This window comes from Carettochelys insculpta, chromosome 32 (genome assembly GCF_033958435.1).
Source record: "Carettochelys insculpta isolate YL-2023 chromosome 32, ASM3395843v1, whole genome shotgun sequence".
NCBI lineage: Eukaryota > Metazoa > Chordata > Testudines > Carettochelyidae > Carettochelys > Carettochelys insculpta.
The window spans coordinates 5,454,959-5,469,586 of NC_134168.1; the positions used below are offsets into that span (position 1 = coordinate 5,454,959).

Below are 14,628 nucleotides of genomic sequence, written 5' to 3' on the forward strand. Positions count from 1 at the left end.
CTGCAGGGAGTGGGACGGGGGGGACACTGGGGGGCGCTGTGCTGGAGGGAGTGGGACGGGGGTGCTCTCGGGGTCGCTGTGCTGCAGGGAGTGGGACGGGGGAACACTGGGGGTCGCTGTGCTGCAGGGAGTGGGACGGGGGGACACTGGGGGGCGCTGTGCTGGAGGGAGTGGGACGGGGGGCTCTGGGGGTCGCTGTGCTGCAGGGAGTGGGATGGGGGGCTTTGGGGGTTGCTGTGCTGCAGGGAGTGGGACGGGGGAACACTGGGGGGCGCTGTGCTGCAGGGAGTGGGACGGGGGGCTCTGGGGGTCGCTGTGCTGCAGGGAGTGGGACGGGGGGACACTGGGGGGCGCTGTGCTGGAGGGAGTGGGATGGGGGGCTCTGGGGGTCGCTGTGCTGCAGGGAGTGGGATGGGGGGACACTGGGGGGCGCTGTGCTGGAGGGAGTGGGATGGGGGGCTTTGGGGGTTGCTGTGCTGCAGGGAGTGGGAGTGGGGGCTCTGGGGGTCGCTGTGCTGCAGGGAGTGGGACGGGGGAACACTGGGGGGCGCTGTGCTGCAGGGAGTGGGACGGGGGGACACTGGGGGGCGCTGTGCTGCAGGGAGTGGGACGGGGGGACACTGGGGGGCGCTGTGCCCTCTCAGCCAGTTCGGGCCCGAGGGGACACGGTGCTGCAGGGCATGTCTAGGGGGTATTCTCCCCTCCTGAACAGTGCCTTTTCCCCCCCATCTCAGCTCCCCACACACACGAGCAGTCCCCAGAATACCTTCTCGTCCTGCGCACACCCTGCCCCAGCGGGCCCCCCCATCCCCCTCCCCCTCCCCGTCACTACCAGCCCCCCGGCCAGCAGCAGCAGAGACACAGGGCCTCACGCTGGCCCCTTGGTGTGGGGCAGGGGATGGCTTTGGGGGTGCCTTGACCGCGCCTGCTTTCACGGGATCACGCCAGACCAGGCTTGGGAGTCTCCCTGGTGGTTTAATGTGGCTACAAGGACCCCCCATGGCCTAGAGATGCCAGCTCCAGAGAAGGAGTCTCTGCTCAGGTGGGAGGGGGAGGCCCAGACGCAGCCAGCGACCAAGGGAGGAAGTCGTTATTTCTTCTTCTTCTTCTTCTTCTTCAGCTTCTGCACTGACATCTCTGTCACCTTCATGTAGTTGTTGTGGCCAATCTGTATGTTTGAGCACGTCCCGGTGAAATTTATGTCGCCAACTGAGGAAGAGACGCCGAGACAAGTCGGCGAAGAAAGAAAGATGGATGAGTGTGGACAGGAATGGATGGTTTCAATGATGGATGGACGGATGGCTGAATATGGGGGTGGACGGATGGATGGGTATAACGAATGGACAGATGGATATGGTGATGGATGGACGGATATGGGGATGGACGGATGGATGGGTACAACAATGGACAGATGTACCCATCCATCCGTCCATCCCCATATCCATCTGTCCATTGTTGTACCCATCCATCCGTCCATCCCCATATCCAACAATGGATAGAGGGATATGGGGATGGATGGACGAATATGGGGATGGACGGATGGATGGGTAGAACAATGGACAGATGGATATGGTGATGGATGGACGGATGGATGGGTACAACGAATGGACAGATGGATATGGTGATGGATGGACGGATATGGGGATGGACGGATGGATGGGTAGAACAATGGACAGATGGATATGGTGATGGATGGACGAATATGGGGATGGACGGATGGATGGGTACAACAATGGATAGAGGGATATGGTGATGGATGGACGAATATGGGGATGGACGGATGGATGGGTACAACAACGGATAGAGGGATATGGTGATGGATGGACGAATATGGGGATGGACGGATGGATGGGCACAACAATGGACAGATGGATATGGGGATGGACGGATGGATGGGTAGAACAATGGACAGATGGATATGGTGATGGATGGACGGATGGATGGGTAGAACAATGGACAGATGGATATGGTGATGGATGGACGGATGGATGGGTACAACGAATGGACAGATGGATATGGTGATGGATGGACGGATATGGGGATGGACGGATGGATGGGTAGAACAATGGACAGATGGATATGGTGATGGATGGACGAATATGGGGATGGACGGATGGATGGGTACAACAATGGATAGAGGGATATGGTGATGGATGGACGAATATGGGGATGGACGGATGGATGGGTACAACAACGGATAGAGGGATATGGTGATGGATGGACGAATATGGGGATGGACGGATGGATGGGCACAACAATGGACAGATGGATATGGGGATGGACGGATGGATGGGTAGAACAATGGACAGATGGATATGGTGATGGATGGACGAATATGGGGATGGACGGATGGATGGGTACAACAACGGATAGAGGGATATGGTGATGGATGGACGAATATGGGGATGGATGGATGGATGGGTACAACAATAGACAGAGGGATATGGTGATGGATGGACGAATATGGGGATGGACGGATGGATGGGTACAACAATGGACAGATGGATATGGGGATGGACGGATGGATGGGTACAACAATGGACATAGGGATATGGTGATGGATGGATGAATATGGGGATGGACGGATGGATGGGTACAACAATGGATAGAGGGATATGGTGATGGATAGACGAATATGGGGATGGACGGATGGATGGGTACAACAACGGATAGAGGGATATGGTGATGGATGGACAGATATGGGGATGGACGGATGGATGGGCACAACAATGGACAGATGGATATGGGGATGGACGGACAGATATGGGGATGGACGGATGGATGGGCACAACAATGGACAGATGGATATGGGGATGGACGGATGGATGGGTAGAACAATGGACAGATGGATATGGTGATGGATGGACGAATATGGGGATGGACGGATGGATGGGTACAACAACGGATAGAGGGATATGGTGATGGATGGACGAATATGGGGATGGACGGATGGATGGGTACAACAATGGACAGATGGATATGGGGATGGACGGATGGATGGGTACAACAATGGACAGAGGGATATGGTGATGGATGGATGAATATGGGGATGGATGGGTAGAACAATGGACAGAGGGATATGGGGATGGACGGATGGATGTGTACAACAATGGACAGAGGGATATGGTGATGGATGGATGAATATGGGGATGGACGGATGGATGGGTACAACAATGGACAGATGGATATGGGGATGGACGGATGGATGGGTACAACAATGGACAGAGGGATATGGTGATGGATGGACGAATATGGGGATGGATGGGTAGAACAATGGACAGATGGATATGGTGATGGATGGACGAATATGGGGATGGACGGATGGATGGGTACAACAATGGATAGAGGGATATGGTGATGGATCGATGAATATGGGGATGGACGGATGGATGGGTACAATAATGGATAGAGGGATATGGTGATGGATGGACGAATATGGGGATGGATGGGTAGAACAATGGACAGATGGATATGGTGATAGATGGACGAATATGGGGATGGATGGATGGATGGGTACAACAATGGACAGATGGATATGGTGATGGATGGAAGAATATGGGGATGGATGGGTGGGTGGATACAAGAATGGATGGATGGATGACTATGGGGATGGACGGATGGGTACAATAACAGATGGAGGGATGGATGGACGAATATGGGGATGGATGGATATGGGGATGGACAGACGGATGGGTAGAACGATGGATGGATGAATATGGGGATGGACAGGTGGATGGGTACAAAAATTGATGGATGGATGGAGGGAGAGAGGGATGGTTGGACGGGCAGAGGCCATGGGTGGGAAAGGCAGGAGGGAGGGATGGATGGATGTGTCCAGGGATGGAGGGAGGGTTGGATGGATGGACGGACGCGTCCAGGGATGGAGGGAGGGTTGGATGGATGGATGTGTCCAGGGATGGAGGGAGAGTGGCACAGGTGGAGGCCGTGTGTGGGGAAGGCAGGAGGGAGGAATGTGTACAGGAATGGATGGAGGGAGGTTTGGATGGATGGATGCGTCCAGGGATGGAGGGAGGTTTGGATGGATGGATGCATCCAGGGATGGAGGGAGGGTTGGACGGGCAGAGGCCGTGTGTGGGGAAGGCAGGAGGGAGGGATGGATGGATGGATGGAAGGAGGTTTGGATGGATGGATGCGTCCAGGGGTGGAGGGAGGGTTGCACAGGTGGAGGCCGTGTGTGGGGAAGGCAGGAGGGATGGATGGATGGATGGATGGAGGGAGGTTTGGATGGATGGATGCGTCCAGGGGTGGAGGGAGGGTTGCACAGGTGGAAGCCGTGTGTGGGGAAGGCAGGAGGGATGGATGGATGGATGGATGGATGGAGGGAGGTTTGGATGGATGGATGTGTACAGGGGTGGATGGAAGGAGGTTTGGATGGGTGAATGGATGCGTCCAGGGATGGAGGGAGGGTTGGACGGGCAGAGGCCGTGTGTGGGGAAGGCAGGAGGGAGGGATGGATGGATGGATGGATGGAGGGAGGTTTGGATGGATGGATGCGTCCAGGGGTGGAGGGAGGGTTGCACAGGTGGAAGCCATGTGTGGGGAAGGCAGGAGGGATGGATGGATGGATGGAGGGGTACAGGGGTGGATGGAAGGAGGTTTGGATGGGTGAATGGATGCGTCCAGGGCCGGAGGGAGGGTTGCACGGGTGGAGGCTGGACTTCCCACCCCAGCTATCTGGGGTGGCCAGAGCCTTGGTGCTTATCTATCAGGGAGCAGGCGGCCCCATGGAGCCAGCCTGCTGCTCCTCACCTGTGCAGAGTGGCGTGTACCCGTAGACTGGTGGCTGAAAGACAGGTGGGATGGGGGGAGGTTAGTCAGCAAGGACGGGAATGGAGCCCCTGCTCATTGCAGACCCCTCCCCTCTGTGCCGGCATCCCCACGCCCCCTCCTCTCCCTTGTTGAGTTCCCATCCTGTACACGCCCTCCTCCTCCCCTCCATCTCCCCAGAGGCCCCTCCCTCCCGACCCCTTCCTCATTCCCTTCCAGCCACACACCCACAACCGTCGTGAATTCCCTGCACCCCAGCCCCTCCCCCCTCTGGGGGGCCACCCCCTCACCTGTGGCCTGGGTGAGAACATGGGTTGGTTCGGCTCCTGGGCGAAGTAGTTTGGTCTCAACTGGGAGGGGTGCAAAGGCCTTGGGTGAGTCTCTGGTGCGAAATAAAAAAACGGTGTCGTGAGCACTTCCCCTTTAAGGGTGGGATTTTTTCACTGCCAGACTCACACCACCAAACTGCAGCCTCTTCGCCATCCTCCTTCCTTCACTGCCCTTGTAGATGCTTTGCCTTTAAGGGTGGAGTTACTGACTGCCAGACATCAGGACACTTTCCCTTTAATTTGCTCTTAAAGGGGAGTGTCTCCTTGGCAAACACAGGGATCCACTCTGCACCTTGGAAACGGCCATTTAAGGGCAAAGTTTCTCACTGCCAGATGGTAAATGTCATGCACACTTCTCCTTTAAGGATGACATTTCTTGCTGCCAGATGTCAAATGTCACACTTCTCCTTTAAGGGGGCTCTTAAAGGGGAGTTGGTCTCCCTATTAATCGTAACGAAAAGCTGCCACCTGGTGGTGAAATGCGGAACTGCAATGTGGAGGTAACATCCCACCTGGGGTCCGCTCCTCAGATTGCCCCTTCAGTCCCCCAGCCCAGCCTCTACCCCCCCACCCCCGAATCTGCCCCACGGTACCTGGGGGTCTGAATGAAGATGAGGTTATCCTGGGGGAGCCAAATTCCCCATGGTGGGGACCTTCTGCGCCCTTGAAAGAGAAGACAGACTCATGGTCCTTAGACGCTCCATTATGACCTGATCCCTTCAGAGATACTTGATGGGGTCCCCACCCCCCCGTGCCGAGATGGGGCCCCTCGGAAGTGGGGTGCAGGGTTTGGTTATGGAGGAACATCTCTCTCCATCCAAACAGAAGCCCGGGGCAACAGCATGCACCCATCCCGCCATCCCTCCATCCATCCAACCTGTGTGGGACCGGTGCTGGCACTGCAGAGCCTTGGGGTACCAGGTTCATGCTGGTGCTCCATCTGCATCGTGTTCCTCAGGGGTGCAGCTTCTGAGGGACATAAAGACACCCCATTGTTCAGAGCTTATGGGGATCCCCTGGGCATCTCGGCTTCTATCCCCTTTCTCTGAATATCACAGACACCCTCATACACGCAAATTAACCAAAGCAGCCAGCTCAGGAAGTCCCACCACTCAAGAGGTGGGACTTCCTGTTTTGGCATTCTGGAAGTGGCTGCCTGTGTTGGCATTGGAGAGGCAGGACTTCCTGTCTTGGCACTTCTTGGCTTGCTCTATTGGAGGCAGGAATTTCTGTCAAGTCACCCCGTAGGCAGGACTTCCTCCATTGTCCACATTTAGTGTGGCACAGCCTAATTTCCTGAACTGAAGACACAACGTCCTGCCTGGGCTGCAGGATTTCTCCTAATGCCCCCCTGTGGGTGGGACTTCCTGCCTTGTGACTTTTGGAAGCAGCACTTCCTGCTTTCCTGCATGGGAGGTAACTCTTCCTCCACAGCCACCCATTTGGGCGGGACTTCCAAGGTCACCCGATGACACATCAGAGACAGGGCTTCTGAGATGGCCACTCTTGAGGTAGGACTTCCTCCGTGGCCACATTTAGGGCGGGACTTCCTGATTCAGCAGAAGAAAGGGGCGGGGAATTCTCACTCAGACACTGCCGATGCGGAAGTCCACCTGTGGACCCATGAGAAAGAGAATCCTGCTCGGTTACCTTTGACATGGGATTTCTTCTGCTGCCACCAGAGGATACCCAGAATTTCACCAGCTGGTGCCTGAGGCAGATGGTTTGAGAGCAAGACGGAGACCCCACTCACCGTTTTCTCCAGCTGGGTGATCACCAAAGTGAAGGGTCTCAAATTGCTCTGGGAGCCCGACAGAAGACGCAGGAGGGGTAGGAGGACGGGAGCCTTCTGCTGCTGCAGGCACAGACATCTTTACCAATGGGCTGGACTCATTGCTGGTGGAACTGGCCATCTTCATCTGGGGAGACAGTTTCGACAACGATAGATAGATAGATAAATAGATAGATACGGTGTATGGCGGTAGATAGATAGATAGATAAATACGGTGTATGGGGACAGATAGATAGATAGATAGATACAGTGTATGGGGATGGATGGATAGAGAGATACGGCGTATGGGGATGGATGGATAGATAGATACGGCATATGGGGATGGATGGATAGATAGATACGGTGTATGGGGAGGGAGAGAGAGATGTGGTGTGTGGGGATGGATGGATAGATAGATACGGCGTATGGGGATGAATAGATAGATAGATAGATAGATAGATACGGTGTATGGCGGTAGATAGATAGATAGATACGGTGTATGGCGGTAGATAGATAGATAGATAGATAAATACGGTGTATGGGGACAGACAGATAGATAGATAGATAGATAGATAGATACAGTGGAAGGGGATAGATAGATAGATACAGTGTATGGGGATGGATGGATAGAGAGATACGGCGTATGGGGATGGATGGATAGATAGATACGGCATATGGGGATGGATGGATAGATAGATACGGTGTATGGGGAGGGAGAGAGAGATGTGGTGTGTGGGGATGGACGGATGGATAGATACGGCGTATGGGGATGAATAGAGAGATGCGGCGTATGGGGAAAGATAGATACAGCGTATGGGGAGACACAGATAGATAGATAGATAGATAGATACGGTGTATGGGGATGAATAGATAGATGCGGCGTATGGGGAGACATAGATACAGCGTATGGGGAGACATAGATAGATAGATAGGTACGGCTTATGGGGATGAATAGATAGATAGATGAAGTGTGTGGGGAAAGATAGAAAGATAGGTAGATATCGGTGGATGGGGAATGAAAGGACAGACAGATGGGTGTATGGAGACAGAGCAGAGGTCCCACACTTCCATCTCTAGGCAGGTGGTCTCTGGATATTTCCCTCTCACTTGCACACCTGGGTGGTCATGCGGGGAGAAGGAAGGGCTGCCCACCCAACTGGGGACTCAGAGCCATGGCTGCTCTAAGGAGGCGCCTGGACTCTCACGTGGAAGGCAAGGTGGTGGTCTTGGGGGATGGGGCGGTGGGGTGAGGTGGGGGTAGGCACCACCTCGTGAGCCCCTGACTCAACCCCTGCTCCACTCCGCCCCCCGCAGAAGAGGCGGTGGGGATAATTTGACATGCGCAGGGCTGCGGCAAACACAGAAAGAGGTGACTTGCACAGCTCCGGCACTGTGGCTCCTGGGGAAGAGATGATGAAGAGCAAGAGGAGGAAGAGATAAAGGCCCTTCCCAACCTCAGCTCTGGGGCTGCAATGGTGGTCTACGCTGGACCTTAAATGAAGGGGGTCTGGGTCTTAGCGAGGAAGGGGTCCTCACTCAGATCCAGAGCCCCTTCATTAAAGGCGGCTGTAGATACACAATTCCAGCAACGGCAATTGCGTGGCTGGAATCAACTTGCCTACAACTGACCTACCTGGCTGTCCTCGCTGAGGGAGGTGGATAGGAAAATCTCTGTTGACCTCCCTAAGGGTATATCTGCACTATGCAGAAGATCGACCTAGTCATGGTCCATCTTCTAGGGTTTGATTGCGAGTGCCTAGTAGGGACGCAAAATTGAACTATCTGGGGTCGGCCGTCGACCCCAAACCCCTTGATATCACGAGGAGTAATGGAGTATGACCAGGTAAGTCAGTTGTAGGCATGTCAATTCCAACTCCACAACTGCTATAACTAGAATGGTGTATCTATGATCGACTTCAATGTCTAGCATATACCTGGCCTCCCTGACCGTTGGACTTGGCGTGTCCCCCACAAGTTGCGTGAAAGCAAAAACTTCATGTGATGTCTCTCCTTGCGCAGCACCACCCCCTCGTAGCAGGAGATGAGAACAGCAGGGAACGAACTACTTCAATCCCGTGTTCGGAGACGGCAGATTTAGCCTAAGCAAAGTGGTGGGGTGGGAGGGATTGGTCTGAGGGGTCCCATCCTGCCCTGGGTGTGACTTGGAATCGGGTGGGGCCAGCTGCGGTAGTCCAGAGGATGGAACGGGAACGGGGTGGGTGGGGCCTCACCAGGACGTCCTGCACCTGACGCACAGCCGGCACGATCTGGGACTTGTGGCAGGAAAAAATCTTCTCTGTCTCCTGGCTGCAGTCTGCGGCAGAAAGGCAGCAGGGGTCAGGGCAGTACAGAACCCCTCTTACCGCTCCCCAACCCACTCCCCCCGAGCACAGCGCCCTCGTCGTCATTTCAACTTCAGCCCTGACCCCACAGGCAGGGAGGCTACCTTTAAAGGAGGGTCTCTCCCTGCTCTCGTTGTGCCAACATTTCTTCATTAACGCCTTCATGTCCTCCAGGCCCTCCACGCCGGTGACCGTTTCCAGCTCCTCCATGTCAGGTCTCTGGCCCCGGGGGATGTGCAGCCGGAGCAGGGAGCTCATGCATTTCGGCAGGAGATCTGGACCGACGGAGGGAAGGGTAAGCGCAAGCGAGCGCCGGAGTGGAAACTGCCCCCGGTGGCGAAAGTTAGGGCCATAACCGTTCCGGCAACAATTTCTGCCGGTACCCCGGGGCCGCGCTTTCGGAAGCTCTGGGACTTGAATTCCCAAGCGGTGGGCGGTGGGATGTTGCGGCCTCTTCCCATGGTTTTTAGAAGGAACCTGGGAGAGGCAATCCCCGCCGCGGCAAGGTCACAGTGACGGGAGCCTGGTAAAACCCTGCGCCGTGGTGGGTAAACTGAGGCTGAAGCGATTTGCCCTTGGCTGCGGCAAAAAAAAAAGCCCATGAGTCGTACGTCCCAGGCTCCCTAGTTCGAAATCATTGGATCCACTCCCCTCCCAGAGCTGGGGAGATGGATCCAGGACTCCGGGTGCTCAGCCTCCCTTCTCTAACCACTACACTTTATTCCCTTGAAGAGCTGGAGAGAGGCCCCAGGAGCCCTGGTGCCCACCCGCCGAGCGTGGGAGAGGGCTCAGGGCTGGGGCAGAACATAAGATTAACGAGCCTGGGACTTTTCACCCTGGAAGAGCGATGACTAAGGAGTGGGTACGACAAGGCTACAAAATCATGCCTGGTGTGCAGAAAATGGGGAAGTGTAATTCACTCCTTCCTGTAACATGAGAACCGGGGGGGGTCACCAAATGAGATGAATATGCAGCAGATCTGAACACAAACAGAAGGAAGCATCTCCTCCCCCCGCCTGCCTGGGGACCTCCTGGCCAGAGGAGCTTGTGAACACCAGGCCTTTGACGGGGTTGACAGACAAGCCAGAGCAACGCGTGGGACTGGGCCAGCAATGGGTATTAGCCAGGATGGGCCGGGCTGGTGTCCCCAGCCTCCGCCTGCCCAAAGGGAGGAACGGGCAACGCAGGTTGGGAGACTCGATGAGTCCCTGGTCTGGGTATTCCTGTTGGGGCATCTGAAATTGGCCACCGGTGGGAGAGAGGACACTGGGCTAGACGGGCCTTTGGTCTGATCTATCTATATATGTCTGTCCCCATTCACTCTGTCCATCCATCCATCCCTCACCAAACACTGTATCTATCTATCCCCATACACCGTATCTCTCTCTCTCTCTGAGAGCCTCTCTGTCTTCTTATTCATCCATCCATCGCTTCATCCATCCATCCATCCATCTCTGCTGCATGTACCTGCCCTGTCCTTCCATCCGACAGCCACATAATCCTCCCTCTGTCCATCCATCCATCCATCTCTTCCTCTCTAATAAACGCCCCTTCCATCAAACGATGTCCCGAGCCAGCTCTCCATGCGTTTTCACGTGTCTCCACGGCTCATAGGCCAGGAGGCCTACGCCCATGGAAGCTCTGTGACCTCCAGTGGACAGACTGAGAACAGCACCAGTACGAGCCATGAGCCCTCTACCGCTGGCCTAGAGGAGATTCTCCTTCAGCTCAGAACGGGTGTTTCTTTTGTTTCTGTGCCCAGGGAACCCTGAGTAGCCCCCTCCTCCCAGGTCATGCGTGGTGCTCCGGGGCAGAGACAGGACGAGGACTCACTTGGGTAGGGCTGTTCACCCGTCAGCACGGACCAGGTGAGGATCGCGTAACTGCAGAGGCAAAAGAGGAGGTAGACCGAGATTGAGGGTGGGGAATGCGCCCACCCCACATGCAGCTCCCTGCAGCACGGCGCCCCCTAGTGCCCCTATGCGTCCCTGGGGTCAGAACAGCGCCCTCTAGAGCCGATATGGGTCCCTGGGGTCAGAACAGCGCCCCTAGAGCCGATATGGGTCCCTGGGGTCAGAACAGTGCCCCCTAGTCCCCCTATGGGTCCCTGGGGTCAGAACAGCACCCCCTAGAGCTGCTGTGGGTCCCTGGGGTCAGAACAGTGCCCCCTAGAGCCGATATGGGTCCCTGGGGTCAGAACAGCGCCCCCTAGAGCTGCTGTGGGTCCCTGGGGTCAGAACAGCGCCCCCTAGAGCCGATATGGGTTCCCTGGGGTCAGAACAGCGCCCCCTAGAGCTGCTGTGGGTCCCTGGGGTCAGAACAGCGCCCCCTAGAGCTGCTGTGGGTCCCTGGGGTCAGAACTAGCACCAACTGCTGAGCCTCCTGCCCCACTCCCTGCAGCACAGCGCCCCTGAGTGCCACATGGGGGCCCTGCCCTTCCCTGACCTGTAGACATCCATGGCTGGCGCAGGCTTGTAGTTGACCTCGACGAGAGATTCGGGGGGCATGTACTCCAGGGTGCCCCCATAGCTGTCGTCTTCCTCAGCCCGGTCCGCTCCCGGCTTGGTCGTCCCCCGCTTGAACTTGGAAAGGCCAAAGTCTGCCAGCTGGGGGGTGAAAAAAGGGCAGTGGGAGGGCCATGGAACGGGGCCCAAGGGAGTCCCCCATCTAGGGGGTGCCGGCGCCGATCCGGCTCACCTGGAGGGGCAGGACTTTCTCACCCTGACGTCCAGCTCCAGGTTCAGCAGGACGTTGCTGGGCTTGAGGTCCAGGTGGAGCAGGGGCGGTTGCAGCCCATGCAAGTAGTTCATGCCCAAGGCCACCTGGTGCAGAAGGCGGAAGCGCAGGGCCCAGGGCACCGGCCGGACCCTCTCCAGCAAACCGGCCAGGCTGCCGTTCTCCATGTACTCCATGACGATGCCCAGCCGGGGGCCGCAGTCCCAGCCCTCGTCCTCCTCCTCGTAGAGGCCGAAGAGCCGCAGGATGTAGATGAAACGAGCTTTGTCCATGGCCCGGGCCTCTGCCAGGAGCTCCTCTCGGCTGCAGGTGTCACTGCACGGTGGGGCGGGGACAGGGGAGAAAAGACGGGAGGAGGACGGAGACAGGAGAACGGAGGTTGGAGACACCACGCGAACGGGAGAACTTTGGGCAAGGGGGGGCTGGACTCGATGACCTCCTGAGGTCCCTTCCAGCCCCAGGCGTCCAACAGCCAGGCTGGGGCTGCATCTCAACAGCCTGGAAGATCAACCGGCTCCGGGATGAACTTCTGGGGTTCAATTTCGCGAGGAGGCGCAAAATCGACCTGTGGCAGGTGGGGGAGTCGGTCCTTGTACTCTTGTGAGGAGCACGGGGGAGAGGTCAACCTCCCTTCCACCTCCCTCCGAGAGGGCGGCCGGCTAAGTCGCCTGCCGAGAAGTCGATTCCGGCCCCACGATGGCCACCGCGAGGACTTCGTGCCCAGCGTAGATCAAATCTTAGCCTCGTCCGAGGTCCGCCTGGCCCGGCGGCCGAGGGAAGGGAGATGGGGAAGGGATGGGACAACCGGGTGCCAGACCCGGACCAGGCGGGGGAGGAGACCAGGGATGGCCAATGGGAGTGGTGGAAGGAGGACCCGCCCCCGCCGTCTCCGCCCCCGGCGTTACCGGCTCAGTTTCTTCACGGCGATGGGGATGCGCCAGTCGCGGTGCCGGGCCCGGTAGATGGTACCGAAGCCCCCGTTGGCGATGAACTGCAATTCTTCCAGGCACTCGCGGGGGATCCGCTCCCGGAACTCGGTGCCGGCGGCCATCCCTGTGCTGGGACACGGGGGGGGCTCACTCCCGACCCACGGCCGGCCCGCTCTGGGGCCCTCGCCCCCGACCCACGGCCGGCCCGCTCTGGGTCCCCTCGCTCCCGACCCACGGCCGCCCCCCCTCTGGGTCCCCTCGCTCCCGACCCACGGCCGCCCCCACTCGGGTCCCCTCGCTCCCGACCCACGGCCGCCCCCCCTCTGGGTCCCCTCGCTCCCGACCCACGGCCGCCCCCACTCGGGGCCCCTCGCCCCCGACCCACGGCCGCCCCCGCTCTGGGTCTCCTCGCTCCTCACCCACGGCCGTCCCCGCTCTGGGTCTCCTCGCTCCTCACCCACGGCCGCCCCCGCTCTGGGGCCCGCGCTCCCGACCCACGGCCGCCCCCGCTCTGGGGCCCGCGCTCCCGACCCACGGCCGCCCCCGCTCTGGGGCCCTCCCTCCCGACCCACGGCCGGCCCGCTCTGGGGCCCTCCCTCCCGACCCACGGCTGCCCCCACTCCCGACCCATGGCTGCCCCCCCTCTGGGCTCCTCGCTCCCGACCCACGGCTGCCCCCACTCCCGACCCACGGCTGCCCTCACTCTGGGGCACCTCGCTCCCGACCCACGGCTGCCCCCCCTCTGGGCCCCTCGCTCCCGACCCACGGCCGCCCCCGCTCTGGGGCCCGCGCTCCCGACCCACGGCCGCCCCCGCTCTGGGGCCCGCGCTCCCGACCCACGGCCGCCCCCGCTCTGGGGCCCTCCCTCCCGACCCACGGCCGGCCCGCTCTGGGGCCCTCCCTCCCGACCCACGGCTGCCCCCACTCCCGACCCATGGCTGCCCCCCCTCTGGGCTCCTCGCTCCCGACCCACGGCTGCCCCCACTCCCGACCCACGGCTGCCCTCACTCTGGGGCACCTCGCTCCCGACCCACGGCTGCCCCCCCTCTGGGCCCCTCGCTCCCGACCCATGGCTGCCCCCACTCCCCACCCACGGCTGCCCCCCCTCTTGGGCTCCTCGCTCCCGACCCATGGCTGCTCCCGCTCTGGGGCCCGCGCTCCCGACCCACGGCTGCCCCCCTCTGGGCCCCCTCGCTCCCGACCCACGGCTGCCCCCCCTCTGGGGCCCCTCGCTCCCGACCCACGGCTGCCCCCCCCGGGCACCTCGCTCCCGACCCACGGCTGCCCCCACTCTGGGGCCCGCGCTCCCGACCCAGGGCTGCCCCCCCTCTGGGCCCCCTCGCTCCCGACCCACGGCTGCCCCCCCTCTGGGCCCCCTCGCTCCCGATCCACGGCTGCCCCCGCTCCCCACCCACGGCTGCCCCCCCGGCTCCCCACCCATGGCTGCCCCCCCTCTGGGCTCCTCGCTCCTGACCCACGGCTGCCCTCACTCTGGGCCCCCTCGCTCCCGACCCACAGCTGCCCCCCCTCTGGGGCCCCCCCGCTCCCGCCCCCCGGGGCTTCTCGCTGCCCCCCAGCGCCCCACAGGGTCCCCCTCAGTCTCGACTTGCGCCCCCTGCCCGCCCCCCAGCGCCCCACTCCCGGCCCTCGCGGCTACCTCGCTTCCTGCTTCCCCGGCCGGCCGGGAACTGAACCCGCACCGCCCCGGCCAGCTCCGCCCCGGCCCTGGGGCC

The 14,628-nt window shown here is 59.4% G+C and overlaps 2 protein-coding genes across 6 annotated transcripts in view; one reads left to right on the forward strand and one right to left on the reverse strand.

Moving 5' to 3' along the window:
* Nucleotides 1-14,628, forward strand: part of LOC142004736 (ubiquitin carboxyl-terminal hydrolase CYLD-like) — a 64,567-nt gene that overhangs the window by 18,776 nt on the left and 31,163 nt on the right. For all 4 annotated transcript variants that reach the window (XM_074982405.1, XM_074982409.1, XM_074982410.1 and 1 more), the window contains exons 2-3: nt 9,405-9,525; nt 10,993-11,098. The gene's annotated coding sequence lies outside the window, so the exon portion shown is untranslated. The remainder of the gene's footprint in view (nt 1-9,404; nt 9,526-10,992; nt 11,099-14,628) is intronic.
* RIPK3 (receptor interacting serine/threonine kinase 3) lies at nt 956-13,883 on the reverse strand. 2 transcript variants are annotated; one of them, XM_074982413.1, is made up of 12 exons: nt 12,872-13,879; nt 11,951-12,281; nt 11,676-11,836; nt 11,064-11,113; nt 9,335-9,505; nt 9,120-9,202; nt 6,871-7,036; nt 5,995-6,086; nt 5,711-5,780; nt 5,079-5,170; nt 4,771-4,804; nt 956-1,209 (listed from the first exon to the last, which is right to left on the reverse strand). In XM_074982413.1, the coding sequence occupies exons 1-12, from the start codon at nt 13,015-13,017 to the stop codon at nt 1,091-1,093; spliced, it is 1,515 nt and encodes a 504-aa protein (XP_074838514.1). In that variant the 5' UTR covers nt 13,018-13,879; the 3' UTR covers nt 956-1,090. The 2 variants fall into 2 exon arrangements, with proteins under 2 accessions (XP_074838514.1, XP_074838515.1); XM_074982414.1 differs by lacking the exons at nt 956-1,209; nt 4,771-4,804; nt 5,079-5,170; nt 5,711-5,780 and having other exon boundaries at nt 6,066-6,730; nt 12,872-13,883.

Excerpts from the sequence above, each read along its gene's own strand:
- RIPK3 (XM_074982413.1), bottom strand. The coding sequence starts at position 13,017 with ATGGCCGCCGGCACCGAGTTCCGGGAGCGGATCCCCCGCGAGTGCCTG. Across the intron at positions 9,203-9,334 it reads GGAGAGACCCTCCTTTAAAG|ACTGCAGCCAGGAGACAGAG; the intron begins GTAGCCTCCCTG and ends TTTCTGCCGCAG. Across the intron at positions 4,805-5,078 it reads TGTTCTCACCCAGGCCACAG|CCACCAGTCTACGGGTACAC; the intron begins GTGAGGGGGTGG and ends CCTGTCTTTCAG.